Source organism: Arvicola amphibius, chromosome 7, assembly GCF_903992535.2.
Source record: "Arvicola amphibius chromosome 7, mArvAmp1.2, whole genome shotgun sequence".
In the NCBI taxonomy this organism is placed as follows: domain Eukaryota; kingdom Metazoa; phylum Chordata; class Mammalia; order Rodentia; family Cricetidae; genus Arvicola; species Arvicola amphibius.
This window is the reverse complement of record NC_052053.1, coordinates 88,277,195-88,294,474: the sequence shown is the minus strand read 5'-3', so window position 1 is coordinate 88,294,474 and position 17,280 is coordinate 88,277,195. Positions and strand designations below refer to the sequence as shown.

The window sequence follows — 17,280 nt, the reverse complement described above, 5'->3', positions numbered from 1 at the left end:
TATTATTATTATTATTATTATTATTATTATTATATTGGGGGCTAGAGATGGCTCAGTGGTTAAGAGTGAATCCTGCTCTTCCAAATACCCCTAGTTCAGTTCCCAGAACTTGTTTTCAGGCAGCTCACAGCTGATGACAGGCCCTCGCTCTGTCCTCAGGATTACCTGACACCTCTTTAGGCTCCTGAACTCATGTGCACACACCCTATATCCACCCCCAGTACACAATTAAAAATAAAGTAAATCCTTTAAATTATATTTTATTTACTGTGTGTATGTGGTGGGGCTGTATGCACATGCATGTCGTAGCTCATGTGGAGAAGTCAAAGGCCAATTTATGGCAGCCAGTGGGTCCCAGGAATCCAATTCAGATCAAGCAGCAAGTGCCATCTTGATAAATGATATCCTATGACAGAAATTGAGAATACCTCAAATAGTCTCGCCTTTTTAAAAATTATTTTTAATTCTTTTCTTTCACACTTTTTAAAAAAAATTTATTATTTATTATGTATACAGTGTTCTGTCTGTATGCTTGCTGGCCAGAAGAGGACACCAGCTCTTATTACAGATGGCTATGAGCCACCATGTGGTTGCTGGAATTGAACTCAGGACCTCTGGAAGAGCAGTCAGTGCTCTTAACCTCTGAGCCATCATTCCAGCCCTCTTTCACACTTTTTGTATGTATTCACCTGCATTGCCTTCCCTCATCTCTCTCCCACCAAGCTTTTCCTATTCCCAGTAAGTTTCCCTTTACTTCCGTGCTTTGTGTGTATGTGTGTGTGTGAATGTGTATGTGAGTATGTATGTATGTGTGCATGAGTGTGTATATGTGTGTATGTGTATATGTGTTATATGTGTGTGTGTGAGTGTGTGTATGTGTGTGTGTGTGTGTCCCACTGAATATAATTATATTCACTTGCATGAGCATTGGCAGGGGTTATTTATTGGAGCAAGGGTGACTTATTTGGGACTACATCTCTGAGAAAGATGACTTCCTTTCCCCATTGATCATTAACTGTCTATAGTGGCTCAGGGAGGGGCCTCCTTTCATCTGCCACGTTGGCCTGCCCGGCTTGAGCAGGTAACCACCGCTGCTGTGAGTTCCTGCGGGCATGGTGGGCGCAACGGACAGGTCACATCCAGATGACAGCATTTGACGGCACTCCTTCCAGTTCACTGGCTCTCACATTCTTTCCACCCTCTCTTTGGGGATTTTCTAGAGCCTTGGAGAAATGATATAGATGCCATCTTTAGACAGCCCCTCCTTTATTACTGGAAGAAATAATGCTCAATAGGTTGCATAAGTCTTCTCTTGGTACACATACTTTCTTACACTGAGCAATGAAGCAATTTTATTTATTTATTTATTTATTTATTTATTTATTTATTTATTTTCGAGACAGGGTTTCTTCGTGTTAACAGTACTGGCTGTCCTGAAACTCACTCTGTAGACTAGGCTGGCCTCGAACTCATAGAGATTCCCCTGCCCTCGCTCCTGAGTCCTGGGATTGAAGGTGTGGGCTACTGCGCCCGGTTTACCTATTACAATTTTAAAATCATTTGAGGAATGATTTTACTGACTCATTCTTAGAATAAAAAAATTGTCCAGGAATAATATCAATCAACATTTTATCTTCTCAACAGATACTTCTGTTCAAAACAAAAAAAGCCCTTGAAAAACAGCTCACTGGGTTTTAATCCTCTCGATGCGACTTTGAAAACTCAGTCTTCAGCTGTTGTCTTGCTACATTTCCCTACAGATCTTCCCAAGCAAGCGAAGCCTTGAGACGAAATGACAGATGTCAGACTGGCAGCAGTGACTCACAATCCTGTAAGGTGGCTGCAACTCAGTGAATGACACACATGTCACTCGAAGATGGAAAAAAGACAGAGAAATTGACCCCTTTCCACCCTCCCTTTAGCTCCCACCATGACAGTAGACTGTAACTTTCAGTGGAACTAGAACACACAGGAGCTTAGCATCTGTTGGAGTATTTGTTTCTTCCTCCCATGCCCTCTCCTCTAATTTAGAGGACTCCTCGTGTCCAACGCGATCACTGCTCACAAGTGTATTCGTTCTCATTCTCAATTATACTGAACAGTCACTGCCCATCTGGAAAGACAGCAACATCAGGAATAGGTAATACATATGTCAGGAAGGCTGAGTGGTCTAAGGCGCTGCATTCAGCTTGTATCTTTAGCTGCTCCAGACTCAGTGGGAAGGAAGAAACAGCCAATGTACTTTGGTGTTGAAGACATTTGCTCCCTGTTACCTATGCTCTGATGAGTCATCATTGGGAGTTCCAGACAAGGTGCTTGATGGGCTGTAATGGAAGATTAGCTAAAAGACATTTGTACCCTGCAGAGTACTGAGCAAATGTCGAACACTGACTATCACTGCTGCTGGGGGTCTGAATAGCAACAATGGAGTATTGTCTATTGTCATTGCTGTCTGAGTGGAATTAAGTGACTTCTACTGTTCTCGACCCTTCTCCTCCTAACATGGTCTGCTTTGCTGATGTTCAGAACAGGGAGCTCCATCAAAACACTAGTAGTTGAGAAGAAGTCAAGAGAAAAATGGGTCCAGATTATTACCATGTGGACACAGACCTTTTCCTCCATTCCTCTTCCGTTATCAGACCTTCAAATCACCTTTTAAAAGAATATTTGCCCTGGGTGGTGGCAGTGCATGCTTTTAATCCTAGTACTCAGGAGGCAGAGGCAGGCGGACTCACAGCCTGGTCTACAAGAGTTAGTTCCAGGACAGGCTCCAAAGTTTCAGAGAAACCCTCTCTGAAAAAACAAAGAGACAAACAGAAAACAAAAAAAAACCAAAGAATATTTGCTAAGTGATTTTCTTCATTTACATTATGAAAAATTTCAAACATACATAAAAGTGGAGAGAAAGGTGTAGCTAACTTTCACATCCATCAGCTAAACAAAAGAATCAAGGTGCGTTAGGGCTCACCTAGTGCTATGGTTTGGCAAAGTTTCCCTATGTTCATGTATTGAAGACTCAGTCCTAGGGAAGCTGAGACATAAGCTCATGTGTTTGGATACCTGGTCCCTGCATGGTAGTGCTGCTTTGGGAAGTTCTAGACCTTTTGGCACCCACTGTGGGGGGGGGGACTTTTAGAGTTTAGAGCTTTGCTCTCTGTTTCCTCTGTGTGGTTGAAACATGATTTCTCAGCTTCTTGTTCCTGCTATCTGTTGCCAGAATTCCCTTGTCATGAATTCCTCCATCACAACAAAAAGTAAGACAAACAAAGACTTCTAAAGCAGAGTAAATAAATGTTTTCTCATTATAAGCTGATTATCGCAGGAATTTCGCTATAGTAACTGAAAGTTTACTAGCTCACCTTCTACAGTGGGTTGAACTGTGCCCTTTAAACCACAGGCTGACGTTTTGGCCTTTCAGAACCTGCGAATGTAATCTTAATTGGGAATGGGGACGTTGCAGAGGTGACTCAAGATGAGTCACAATGGATTAAGGTGGGAACCCTAAATTTAATCAGTGTTTTCCTTGTAAGCAATGCAATACTATATGGACAAGAAGGGGGCATAAAATGGAGGAAGAGACGAGTTATGTTTCTACGAGCCAAGGAATATTGGGGATCGCTAGAAGTTATTTGATACCCTAAAAACATGCAGAGTTTGGATTTCTTATCTCTAGAGCTACAAAAGGATACATTTCTACTGTGTCGAGACACCCAGTTTGTGTTCATTTGCTGCAGCACCTCTGAGAAACAAAGCACCCAGAGAACGCGGATCCCAAGCGTAGCTCACTGTGGTTTTTAACTGCTCAGTGAGAGTGGTGGCATGCTGGGTGTGGGGTGTGGGTGGAGATCCCAGATGGGAGAACATGAATCAGCGAATCAGCTCGAACTGGCCTCACATCAGCAAGGCGCACAGCCGCCTCTTCAAAGCTACACAAGTACCAACAGGTGAGGCCGCCTTACCTGGCAGGCAAGTGGGCAGAAGCTACACAACCTGCTGGCACAGACACGTCCTGATGAGACTGCTCTCTGCGCGGTAGGCAGCTTTCATCTTCTCAGGTGGGGAAGGGGAAATGTGAACAGGACTCTGGCACGGTGGGAGGGAGGGCCTATCCCAGGCATCCTTCACTCTGCCCTAAAACAATGTCCATCCAAAATTGGCTTCAACTGCCAAGCACTGACCACCAGGCAAAACTGCCGTTCATCTAAACTGAAGATCTCCAGAAAGAGGACAGAATCACTGGAATTGACAGCCTAGCTGCCCAGGTCAAGGTAGGCTTGTCTTCCTACAGATTTCTTAGCCCACAGGATCTTCTGGAGTCTGGCAGGCCCTGCGCTAAACAGCAAAAGAAAAATATGACCCTCAGCGACCATAAGAGACCCTGAGGAGGGGCTCTAGGTGCCAACCAAGTAAGTTCTCTGCCGTTTTTAAATCAATAACTCAAGTAAAATTTTATCCTTTCAAAGATCTCTTAGGCAGTTTAACAACGGAAAGGTTTTGTCAGTTTAAAAGAACAACCTCACCAAACAAATTTCAGTAAAATACAAATATAAGTTATTAAGGTGTGTACCTGCAAGTTATAAAGGTGTGAGGACAAATACAAGTTACCAAATCTCTCTCTCTCTCTCTCTCTCTGTCTCCTATAGTCTTAAAGATACTTTTCATTGTGCAAAATCATCTGTCACAGTCATTCTTACATAAATATGCTACTGTTTACACAATGCATGTGTCTAAAACTTACCATTTCACAAACCCAAATATTCTTGTGAGTTTCAGGGAGCTGACTTGAAGGATCCACCTTAAACAGGTCAGATACAACCCTCTCAATTTCCTGGTCCTAAAAATTTTTTTCCCGAAACTTAACTTTTGTTCTCTGTTCTGCCAATATCAATATCTTTTTTTTTTTTTTTTTTTTTTTTTTTTTTTTTTTTTTTTTTTTTTTTTTTTTGAGACAGGGTTTCTCTGTAACTTTGGAGCCTGTCCTGGAACTAGCTCTTGTAGACCAGGCTGGTCTTGAACTCACAGAGATCTGCCTGCCTCTGCCTCCCAAGTGCTGGGATTAAAGGTGTGCACCACGACCACCCGGCTTCTGCCAATATCTTAAACAGGTGTAAGAGACACCAAATATTTCCACACCACAAACACTGGACAGGAACAAAGAGACCAGTTACCCCAGGATGTGACCAGCACACAGCTTTCTCAGGTTCTCCCCCTAAGGTGGTACCCACAAATAAGCAGGAAGTAGTCTTGAGAATCTGCCACCCCAATTCCTTTAACCTGTTGTGCCTAACCTCCTACCTTTTTATTATAAAAAAGAGATGGGAATGTAATGGTCTGTCCTGTCCCTTTAACAGACAAGCCCTGTCCACTTCCCCTCAACTCACTGAGGCAAGTGGATCTTTCTTCTGCTTCCAGCCTGAGCTCCTTCCTTCTTCCCATCTCTCTCCCAAAGAGGCAGCTCTGCCTCTTTCCCTTCTCCCCACTTTTCCCCTTCCTCCCTCCTCTCTCTCTCTCTGTTTCTCTCTGTGTGTTTCTCTCTGTGTGTTTCTCTCTGTGTGTTTCTCTCTCTGTTTCTCTCTCTCTCTCTCTCTCTCTCTCTCTCTCTCTCTCTCTCTCTCTCCCTCTCTCTTTCTCTCTCTGCTCTTCTCACTTCTCCTCTTCCCCCCTTTCCCTTCCATAACCCACTACATAAATACCCACTTTCTCTACATGGCATACCTATAGGTCTCTGTCTCTCACCTGCCAAATGGCTCCCTGCCTAAGACCAGCTGCCTTCATGGCCCACTGCTCACTGCCACCACTCAGAGACCTGCAATGTTTTACCATAACAGAGGGTCTGTGGCCTAATGGGAACATATGTGCACCAAAGCAAGATGCTATGTTACTTAACTGTGCAAAAGGTCAGGATGCCACCCCTCTCACTGAGAATACATCACAACAATGAAGGGAAGAACATGGCAAGCAAGGGTGCTGCCATGACACCTGTTAGAAAGTCACTGCCTGCACATTTAAAACGCAAAATAATGGAGGTGGTTGTTCCCTGAACACTCTGCACATGGAGTCAAGATGAGCCTTGGCTCTGATAAGTGAAGTGTGTCAGGGGTTGCAACATTACAAACTCTGTGTGTGTGTGAGTGTGTGTGTGTGTGTGTGTGTGTGTGTAGGTGTAGTTTCTTTAATGTTACAATGAAATTAAATAATAAAGTGTCTTAAAATGAAACTGGTTATTTTTAAAAATAAAAAAGGCTACCACATGCACATCTTTACAATTCTTTTATAGCTACCAAGGAGAGCCAGTGACCATCTTTGCCTTTTTCCTCACCCACACTGAATACTGAAGGGGTCAATAGCACATGATTTTGTTAGCATTTAATTGATGGCTAATCGATCATCTCAGGTGTGCCGGCTTGATTTCCCCAGATTAACTCTTTCAGAACAAGAGTTACCTCCTTTCTTGGCATCTGCTAGCGCCAACTCCAGGGCTCATCAATCTCCGAGATTAGGGGGGCTTACATACCGATTGCTTCCTGCCCCTCTGAAAAATGAGTTATAATTAGCGAACTAATGGTTACTTTGGGGCAAGGAAAGAAGTAGAAAAGTCTGTAAGACTTCTGCTCACATTTGGGGTCTACTAATCATTTTCTATTGGTTCCCCTAAAACAGTGGTCCTCAACCTTCCTCATTCTGTAACCCTTTAATACAGATCCTCATGTGATGAACCCCAGCCAAGAAGTTATTTTCATTGCTACTTCAGAACTGTGATTTTGCTACTGTTATAAATCATACTGTAAATATCAGATATGCAAGATAGCTGATCTGTAACTCTCAGAGCAGTCGCAACCCACAGGTAGAGAACTGCTGCCCTACAATGAAGCCACTAAGACCACAGGCAAAGCATTTAAGTGGGACTAAAATGTCCAACTATGAGTGAATTTAAAACGTATCCAGACTGGGCACGAGAGGCAGGCGGATCTCTGTGAGTTCGAGGCCAGCCTGTTCTACAAAGCAAGTTCCAGGGCAGCTAGGGCTGTGTTAGCCATGTTAGGCATGGCTTGGTGCCTTTTATCAGCGAGGCAGTCTCATCTTGCTTCCTCTGTGTCTGGATGACAACTACAGACTCAGCCTTTTCTCTTCCCCGAATTCTCCTGTTCTGGTTGCTCCACCTATACTTCCTGCCTGGATACTGGCCAATCAGCATTTTATTAAACCAGTACAACTTAGAAAACTTTACAGGGTATAAGACTATTGTTCCACAGCATGTGTGTGTGTGTGTGTGTGTGTGTGTGTGTGTGTGTTCATGCTTGTGTGTGTATGCATGCGTGTATACATGCTTGTGTGTGTATGCATATATGTGTACATGCTTGTGTGTGTATGCATGTGCATGCCAGGCTAAAACAATATCTTGTTCTATAGAGATTAAAAACTAGCCTTTCTCAGCGACTTCTGGAACTGACTTGCTTTGGGACTGCCACTGATACTTTGGGTTCTTGTAAGTAGCAGCTGCTAGTAGCATGTATCTTTGGAAATGTAGACAAGGGTGTCATGTGTTACACTGTGCTGAGGGATGTGTGTGTGTGTGTGTGTGTGTGTGTGTGTGTGTGTTATTCCTTTTTTTTTCCTGCTTTTTAAAGTCGAAGTTCCATTATGTAACCAAGGCTAGTTTAGAACTTGCTGTATAGGCAAAGCTGGCTTCAAACTTGCAATTCTCCTCCCTGGCCTCTTGAATTCAGGAGTCTCAGGAGAAAGCCAAGCTAGTGCTAACGTCTTTACTCTCTGCTCTCTTTTTCTACTTAGCCTCTCAGAGCAATCCTAATCCCGTGTCACTGGCTGGGGAACTGCCTCAAAAAGGCAGAGCCAGGGCCGATGCCATGTTTGAGTGCCAGGTTTGATGCCATTTAGCTCCACAGGACCACAGAACGATTAGGAGGGAGGGAAGAGAGGCACAGACAGTGACAAGCATAAGTGAAGCTCCTAGCCATTCTTCTCCCGTACCCTCATGCACACTGCCCACAGTGTAAGCAATGAGCTCTCATCTACAAACCTCAAAGTCAGGGCTGGAAAGATGGCTCAGCAGTAAGAGCACTGGCTGTTCTTCCAGGAAACCCGGGATTAATTCCCAGCACCCACATGGCAGCTCACAACTCTCTGTAACTCCAGCTCCAGGGGATTTGATAGCTTTACACCAATGCACATAAAATAATGTTAGAAAACAGAAACAAACACAAACAAACAAACAAACAAACAAAAAACCCCAAAGCCACACCACAAGGGTAGTCTCCGTACTTAAATCCAGCCATGGGGCAGAGGGAAAGAAGGGAACCATGAGGAAACTACTCCACTAGAGTTACCAGCCATTTTCCTTCCTCTCCACACAGAATAGCTAGCTGAAGTTAGAACCATAGAAACCAAACAGAAGGCTACCAGAATCACACACGTTGTAGCTTAGCTTCTGCCAGCCACTGCAGGAAAAACAAGTGTCCCGACCCCGCAAGTGTTCAATGGTTTAATGAAGACTTGGCCTGATGTCTTTGCAGGGAATTAAGCCCACTGAGAAGTGCTAGATTTTATTCTCTAACAAAATAGTAGAATATCCCTTCATGCCAGTAGTCAGCATGAAACGGACCAGACATGTTTTTAACTCTTCAGTGTAGGAAGCTGGATTTGTCCCAAGTCCCTGATCTGGCAAAGCCAAGATTCTCAGGATGCTGAGAATCATCAGTGGGAATCATCAGTAGAGTGCATGGCCCGCAGCTGGCTGCTGACACTGGCTTGAGGCACATTTTAGGACAAGTTTCTTTCCCCGGGCATCGCGAAGGATGGGCCTACTCACCCAATACCACCCAGAAGCAAACAGGGTCATCCAGCTAGCTTTGCTGGTTTGGGGTGATTCACATTCACACTCATAAATAACCATGAATCTATAAGTAAGTAACACTAAAAACTCCATGACTTTATATACATCAAAAAGCAAATTCTATCTTTGAATATAGAAATGAAGAATTGTCCTTTTTGCTTCGTTAACACTCTAAGATCTCTCTTTTGAGGATAAAAGTTTTCAAGGCAAAGTCACTGTTACTAAAATATTAAAAACATTTTACTGTTGAGTTCTCTAGATTTCAGGGCATCAATATAAAGCCTAACACACACAGGTCCTTTACTCTTTTGCCTTTATAGAATTAAGTTTACAAGTAGACTATGGGACTGAAGACTTTTAGCTATTTTCAAATACAGTGAAAGTTGACATATTGAAAAATGACTGAATGTATTCTTCAGTGATTTCAGACAGTGATAATGATGCTGACTGCAAAGAGACGAGTATTAGTTTACTGGATGAGAAGATTTCCTCTAAGCACACTGACTGTATCAGTCATTATCTAATCTAAGAGTTTTAAACACACTTTTCTGTCAACCTCCATGTGATAAATAATCTTTACTATCATGTTGATGGGATTTAGAATCACCATGGAAACATGCATCTGGACTTCTCTATGAAGGATTAAAAGTAGGTTGGGCGGTGGTGCATGCCTTTAATCCCAGGAGGATTAAAGAGAGGCAGGTGGATTTCTGTGAGTTCGAGATCAGCCTGGTCTATAAGAGTTCCAGGATGGGCCCCAAAGCTACAGAGAAACTCTGTCTTAAAAAAATAAAAATAAATAAAAAAATAAAAATAAAATAAAAGGGCAAGGAGTGTCCATCTGGCATGTAGGTTGTGCCATCCCTCCCTCTGGGGTCCAGTATTGAATACAGAAATGGGAACAAGCCAAACCCCAGCATCAGTCACTCTTCTGACTATAGATACAATGTGACCAGTTCCTTCATGCTTCTGCCAGTGTGACTTCTCCACTAGGACTAGGCCCCCAAACTGAGTCAAAATAAGCCCTCCTCCTCTTCCTCTTTCCCCCTTTGTTTTTTGAGACAGGATTTGTCTCTATGGTCCTGGTTATCCTGGCACTCATTTTGAAAACCAGGCTGGCTTTGAACTAAGAGACCTCCCTGCCTCTGCCTCCCAAGTGTTGGGAAGGCATGCGCTATGCCCCCTGCTCCCAGTAGCCTTTTTACTTTGTCCCTCCCCCCCCCAGTTATTTTATCAATAGAACAAGAAACGTGACACACTGCACAGTAACTTCTTGCTATTTTTATTTTCCCTTTTTTAATTTTGCAGATGAAAGAAACTCTAGACCTCAGAGATGTGTGTTTCATGAGGCCAAACAACTTCAGAAAAGCAAAGGAAGTATTCTAACAGGTAGTTTATGGCTGAGGGACATACAGCTCACCACAATGTTGTGTGAACTTGGAATGGGGTACTCCCCAGAGAGTAAGTCTTACAGGCATGGACCACTGAAGTGAGAGCTCAGGGTACACTTGTAATATTGGCCAGTCACCCCTTTCATGCCCCTGGTGATGACTTCATATTTTATGACATGGAGCCACTTAGCATAAACACGGTTATCTAGAGCCGGGCGGTGGTGGCGCACGCCTTTAATCCCAGCACTCGGGAGGCAGAGGCAGGCGGATCTCTGTGAGTTCGAGACCAGCCTGGTCTACAAGAGCTAGCTCCAGGACAGGCTCTAAAGCCACAGAGAAACCCTGTCTTGAAAAAAAACCCAAAAAAACATGGTTGTCTAACTTTTAACAGGTTCTACAGTTATATTTTCATTTTTGTCAGGAAGTTATATGTCATTCAAAAGTCTGAAGGAGAAATAACTGTCATTATAGGTGACATTCAGATTTCTGTCTGAAGACAAAGCTTGGTTCTGAAGATCTGTTCTGAAACTCCTTCCTGTCTTCTTGGAAGTGGGTGGTTAGAGGTGTCTTCCCCAGTGTTTCTGTTCCAAAGCCAAGAAGTTCTTCAGTCAGGCTGTTGCTGCATGGCACCTATGTTTTTTACGATTCTTAGTTAGAATGTGAGCCAAGGTTCCAGTGTGTCAGTGGGACCAGAGGGGACCAGGACCCTGCAAATCCTAGTGAGACACTATACGGGCTTCAGCAATGTGCCTCTCCAATACACCATTCCTCTGTGCTGGAGTCCAGAGGCTCTGAAGTGTGTGTAAAGAAGTGATATTAGGTTCTTTGAAAGACTGTTCATTTTTTCTTTCTTGACTTTTTTCCTTTTCTTCATTTACTTATATATGAGGACACAATTTGAGACCCACCACACATGATAAAACCTTACAAAACAGAGGAGGAGGAGATAATGTGCTAAGTTCACTCGCCAGCTTTGAATCGTTGAAATGGGACCCTAGATCAAGCTTCTAGACACTCTCGAATAGTGGCTGCAACCCTCTCCCCCCAATATGCTGGAGGAGGCAAAATCAGAACGCTCGGCCTCAGAGATGCCTTCAATTGTCTCTACTTCCTCATCTTAGTTCTCAGACAAGCGTTCATCATGACCCTCTCACATATCCCAGTCTGTGGTGTCCACTTAATGAGGTGTGCAGGGGGAGCTGGACCTGGAGAGATGTGTATAACAGAACAGTTTCTTCTTCCCCTCCCCAGAAGACAGAGGTCCTAGGGGTACAAGGGATCTGCCGGCTAACACAGTCAGATGGGAAATGTGTATCTACCTAGCAGGATTAACAGAGAAGGGGCCTAAAGGAAAAGAACACCAGATTGTGACTATGGACCTCAAGAATGTCAAGATATTTTAAACGATTTATTTTTAACCGTATGTATCTGTGTGCAGGTATGTGCAAGAGAGTGCTGGTATGCAAGAGCAATTGCAAGGACGGGTGAGTGCAATGGAGGAAAAGGAGAGCAAAGAGTCAAGATTAAGTATAGCAAGGAGACCCTGCCTAAATGGAATGGTCTGGGAAGGCAATCTTCAGGAACAAATTGGGTAAGCAGTGATCCGACGGAAGTCGCCAGGTATTGGCTTCAGACAAAGAACAGCAAGCAAAAGAGCCCTCAACAGCAAGGATGGCAGGCATGAACACAACAACACAGAGTGTTCCGGGCAACACAGTGGGGTGCTGTGATTGGCTGTGACAGAACTGGGTCCCACCTTGGGGCACTAGCATGTATGTAAAAGGAGGCTATTTTGGCATACATTTATATACGGTCTTTGCCCCGTTTTCCCGGGCAGAACTCCTAGAAGCCTTGGAGGGAAAAATGTTTTGTTCTAAGGATTGGTCCTTGGGCCCACTTCTTGACACTGAACTTCTAAATTCCTTGGATTCCTCGGAGTGACTGAATTTTTTGTTTTAATGAGGTGACTCTGGGTAGACTCCTGGAGAGCCTCAGGAGAACTAACCATGTGATCAGAGTTATACTCTTTAGCTCTCTCTCCCGGAACTCTGGTAAGGTACAGACTGAAGCCTGGGTTAATCACCAATAGCCACTGGTGTTAACATGTCCACTGAATGAAGCCTCCACAAATATCCATCCCAAAGGCGATTTCACATGAAGAGGTTTCTGGGAGGTAGCATGCCCAGAGAGGGCACAAAGGCTCTGTGCCACTTTCCATGTTAGTCTATCATTTCTTCCACCTGGTTATTAACCTTTATACTAAACTGGCCACAGAGTATTTCCCTAAGTTCTGTGACAAGATATAGCTAATTAATCAAACTCAAAGTAGAAGGTCACGGGAATCCCCAATTTACGCCTAGTCAGACAGACATCTAGCTGGCACCGTAGAGACTGACATCTGATGAAAGAGTGATCGTGGTTCTGAGTAACACCTTTGGGTCATTATACTATTTCCCGAGCCAGAATGGAGTTAAGTCATAGAGCGTTCAGGCATCTGGTGGACATCTGGGTGTTGGTAGTCAGACATTCACATAGCTCAACTCTCAGAGGTGAAGTATTCCATGCTGAGAATAAAATTGGGTTATCTATCACTTACAAGAGCACTTAATAAATCTAGGCAGACGTCCCAGGGGTCTTGTCAGGGGTGGTATTTGGGCCCATTGTAAAGAGAGACCGCAAGCCAAGTTCAACAGCAGTTGCAAGAGGTGTGGATGCAGGAACAAAGAAGGAACAAAGAAACCCAAAGCAGAGGCAGAACCAAACAACAAAACAAAAACCCTGAAGTTTTAAATATGTAAAAAAAGACCTTAATTTTTTATTCAATAAAGTCATTGTACTGTAATTAATTCACAAACAAAAGCATCACCCAGAGGACACCACTAAACACACATTTGCCCAGTCCCAAACCCTGCATATCACAGGTTAGAACAGTTATTCTGATGTCATGCAGCTTTACTTCAGGGTTTTTTGTTTGTTGTTTTGTCTTGCTTTCCTGTCTTTTCTTTTCTGAGACAGGGTTTCTCTGGGTAGCCCTGGCTGTCCTGGAACTCACTATGTAGGCCAGGCTGGCCTTGAACTCACAGAGATCCTCCTGCTTCTACCTCCCAGAGTGATGGGACTAAAGGTGTGTGCCACTACTGCCGGTGTACTTCAGGTTTTCTACTCTGACTGTCAATTACATTTTTATATATTTATCTACCAACAAAATAAGAAAACCATGGATTGAAACTAGAAAACAAAAACAAAAACCAAACAAACAAAAACCCAAAGCTTTGTGTCCTCTTTCATGGCTCACGTGTCCTTTTCCCTGCGTTCTGTCCCTGGTCATCACCTAACGTTACCTTTCCTTGGTCTTTCTAAATGTTACCCTTACCTGTGCAGCTCTTTGCATATACACTATATACTATAGACTAGCCCCCACCTATGAGAGACAGAACATGCAGTTTGAGTTTGGGTCACTCGCTTAATATGCTTTCCCAGCTCACCCATTTTTCCTATAGATGTCATCTTTCTCTATAGATGATAACGTTCCATTTTGTGTATATGTAGTGCATTTTTGTTCCCCATTAATTTGTTGGTGGACAACTGGGTTGGTCCCATCTCCTTGTCACGATGAATGGAGTGGTGATAAGCATGGATCTATAAAAGTCATTATGATAGAATATGGGATTGCCTAGATATATGCCTAGTAGTAGAACAGCTGTGTTATAAGGCAGTTTGATTTTGAATTACTTTGAGGAACCTTCAAATTGATGTCCACAATGGCTCTATTAGTTTGGACTCACACGAAGAATCAAGGTTCCTCTTTCCTCACATCCTCTCTAGCATTTTTTTTATTAGTTAGATTGCTTGATGATAACCATTCTCGATGGGGTGAGGTTGTATGTCAAAGTAGCTATAATTTGCATTTCCATTATAATTAGGGATGCTGAACACTTTTCAAAAACAGTTACTGGCCACTTGTGTTTCTTCTTTTGAAAACTGTTCATTCTATTAGCCCACTTGGAATTTTGATAGGTATTTAAAATTAAATTAAATCCGAAAATTAAAAATCAGGCAGGAAAAATAAAAGGGAAAGAGAGGGTGAAGAAAGAAAGGAAATCTTAGTTGAGTACCATGGTTTGTGCCTGTTAACCCAGCACTTGGAAAGCTGAGACAGGAGGCTTGCCACAAGTTTGAGGTCAACCTGGGTTACACAACTTGATTACCTAGTTATAGGCCAACCTGGGCTACAGTGTGACAGAGTGACATTCCAGGCTAAAGAGTCAGAGGTTAGGCCTAGAAAATCATGGAAGGCTTATGAGCTCAGGTGGGACAGAGTCAGAGTTGTGCTGCTCTGAGTTAGTCAGGCATGTAACACGCACCAGCAAATGACAGTGACGATCTCTGGGTCTCCTGGGAAGATCCTGGATGAGCTGTTTTATTTCTTTTGAATTCTGAAGGCCCTGTGATACGATGCCAGGCCAACGTCAGATAGAAGCACTTGACAAGCAGCCTATCTAGTTTCAACTTCAGAGCCAAAGAAAGTACAGCATCTGCCCACCTCAGTCATTTCCCTGTTGCTTGTGTGCTGGGCTTTGAGTTATTATTATTATTATTATTATTATTATTATTATTATTATTATAAAGAGTCTTATTATAGCCCTGGATGGCCTGGAACTTAACTGTGTTCCCTAGGCTGGCCTCTAACTTACAGAGATCTGCCTGCCTTTGCCTCCCAAGTGCTGGGCCTAATGGAGTGCGTGACCACACCTGGCTTAGCCGTTTTCTTGTTATACACCAGATGTTCAGAGGAAAATATCAAAAGCAATGACTTGGGTCCTTAAGCATCATAAATTTACTTTCATGTACAAGGAAGATACCAACAGACACGCTAACATGGAAAGGGGAAAGCTCACCAACCCTCAACGATAGACAAAGAACTACAGGTAACTAAGGATTGCTGAGACCAGTGAGAAATTGTTCTCTCTAGGGAAGAACACAGCCATTGGTTATGCAATACCAAATGGTCATCCCTGAAAATACACACATGCAAGTAACAACATTTTATGGACTGAACAGGTTTTATTTATGTATTTAAAAGTATGTATGAATGTAGATATGTATGAACCAAACAAAGAAAATGAGGCTATGATGTGGGATTCCCCTTTGTATGCTATAGTATGTTTTATTACCATTGATTAATAAAGAAGCTGCTTTGGCCTATAGCAGGGCAGAATATAGTCATGCTGGAAGAGATACATGGAGAGAGTAGGCAGAGTTGGAGAGACACCATGTAGCTGCTGAAGGAGAGAGATGCTAGATCCTTACCAGTAAGCCATGGCCTCGTGCTGATAAACAGATTAATAGAAATGGGAAATTTAAGATGTAAGAGTGAGCCAATAAGAAGCCTGAGCTAATAGACCAAGCAGTGTTGTAACTAATATAGTTTCTATGTGATTGTTCAGGCCTGAGCAGTCAGGAAACAAGGGAGCAGTCTCCACAGGGGGTACATGGGAGGCTCTGGAAGGAGATAAGGAAGGAGGAAATTAAATATTTGTATTAAAATCTCAAAAAATAATTAAAAACATCTTAAGTTTGTTTTTGTCTAACAATAAAATGAAACACTATAACTATACAGTAGAATACTACTCACTAGCCGGTCAGTGGTGGTGCACGCATTTTGTCCCACCACTCAGGAGGCAGAGACAGGCAGATCTCTGAGTTCAAGGCCAGTCTGGATTACAGAGTGAGTTCCAGGACAGCCAAGCTACACAGAGAAACTCTGTTTCAAAAAACTGGGGGGAGGGAGGGTGCATGAGGGGGAAGAATACAATGAACACAAAGGATGAGAACATTGATATGCTCAAAATAGTTAAGCTGAGTGAAGGAACCAGGCACAGTGGAAAACCTATTTATGAGTCTGTTCATACAAGATCCACACAGTGTGAATTCTTAGTGAGAGCCAGCAAAGTAGTGGGTCTCAGAGAAAGGGGCTGGGGACAAAGAACAGAAAGGATCACCGTGACAACGCTCACTGCTGCGGGGTCCAATGGAGATGCTCATTATCCTCATTATGAAAATGACTTCAACGGCTGCACATGTGTCAAAACGCATCAGGTTGCACTTTGAGCCCAGGGAAAGACGATAAATAGCCAAAGTCTTTAAAGAAAGTCCCTTTAAGCTGGGAGATGTGGAACACAATCTTCAATAATATCGGAGACACAGATGTCTCATGACTATCTGTAGCTTCTTTTTGAGCACGGCATTAGATACTACCTTGGAGACTTTCTGGTAGTGAGTGGTCCTGCCCAGAGTTCGACCTTTACTTTCCAGCCACCACCGGATGCAGAAACCCTGAAGAGCCAGAAAAGCTCCCTGTGTTCTGGAGCTCAACCCTGCTTCCAACCTGCACCAATGGTACTGTGAAGGCAAGGTGGCCTTGAGCCATATTGAGTCCTCATGGGGAAAGTACTATTCACTGGTATCAGGGCCCCGTCCACATATCCACTGGGACAATCTAGTTCTATCCTCCAAAGTCTAAAGGTAACACATGGCAGTATGGTTTATACTTGGGTAAACAGATCCTGGAAGAGGCCCTGGGGCTGTTGGCATAGAGGATTCTGAAAGGCCCTATATATGAGCCAGGGTCTACAGTATGCATGGGCACATGTGAAGGCAGGGAATAGAACAGAGCCACAAGCCCTTCTGAAGAAAGGAATTATATGTTATTTAAATATTATTAAAACTAAGTATATAATCCATAGCATATTATAGGTTCATCAGTAATGAATGACATGTATTAATATATCAATTGATATGATAATATTCTGAATACCAATATTAATTTTGATAGAACAGAGTACAGATCATTGAAATTAGTAACCCTTAGTTGCTTCATTGGTTTAAAAAAGGTGAGAGAGAGAGAGAGAGAGAGAGAGAGAGAGAGAGAGAGAGAGAGAGAGATTTTCAGATTTTTCTGCTTTTCTCACAGGCTACAACAAGGAAAAAGTGAAATCATGCATTTGAAAGCTTTTAAGAACTGAACCCCTCACAACA

General features: G+C 43.1%; 1 protein-coding gene across 1 annotated transcript in view; it reads right to left on the bottom strand.

The window, feature by feature from the left end:
- Positions 1-283: 283 nt before the first annotated feature.
- The window catches only part of LOC119819535 (stonin-2-like), a 95,695-nt gene continuing 78,698 nt past the window's right edge, over positions 284-17,280 (bottom strand). Inside the window, exon 5 of the mRNA XM_038337774.1 lies at positions 284-406. Within this exon, the coding sequence (XP_038193702.1) occupies positions 336-406 (71 nt within the window). The 3' untranslated portion in view covers positions 284-335. The remainder of the gene's footprint in view (positions 407-17,280) is intronic.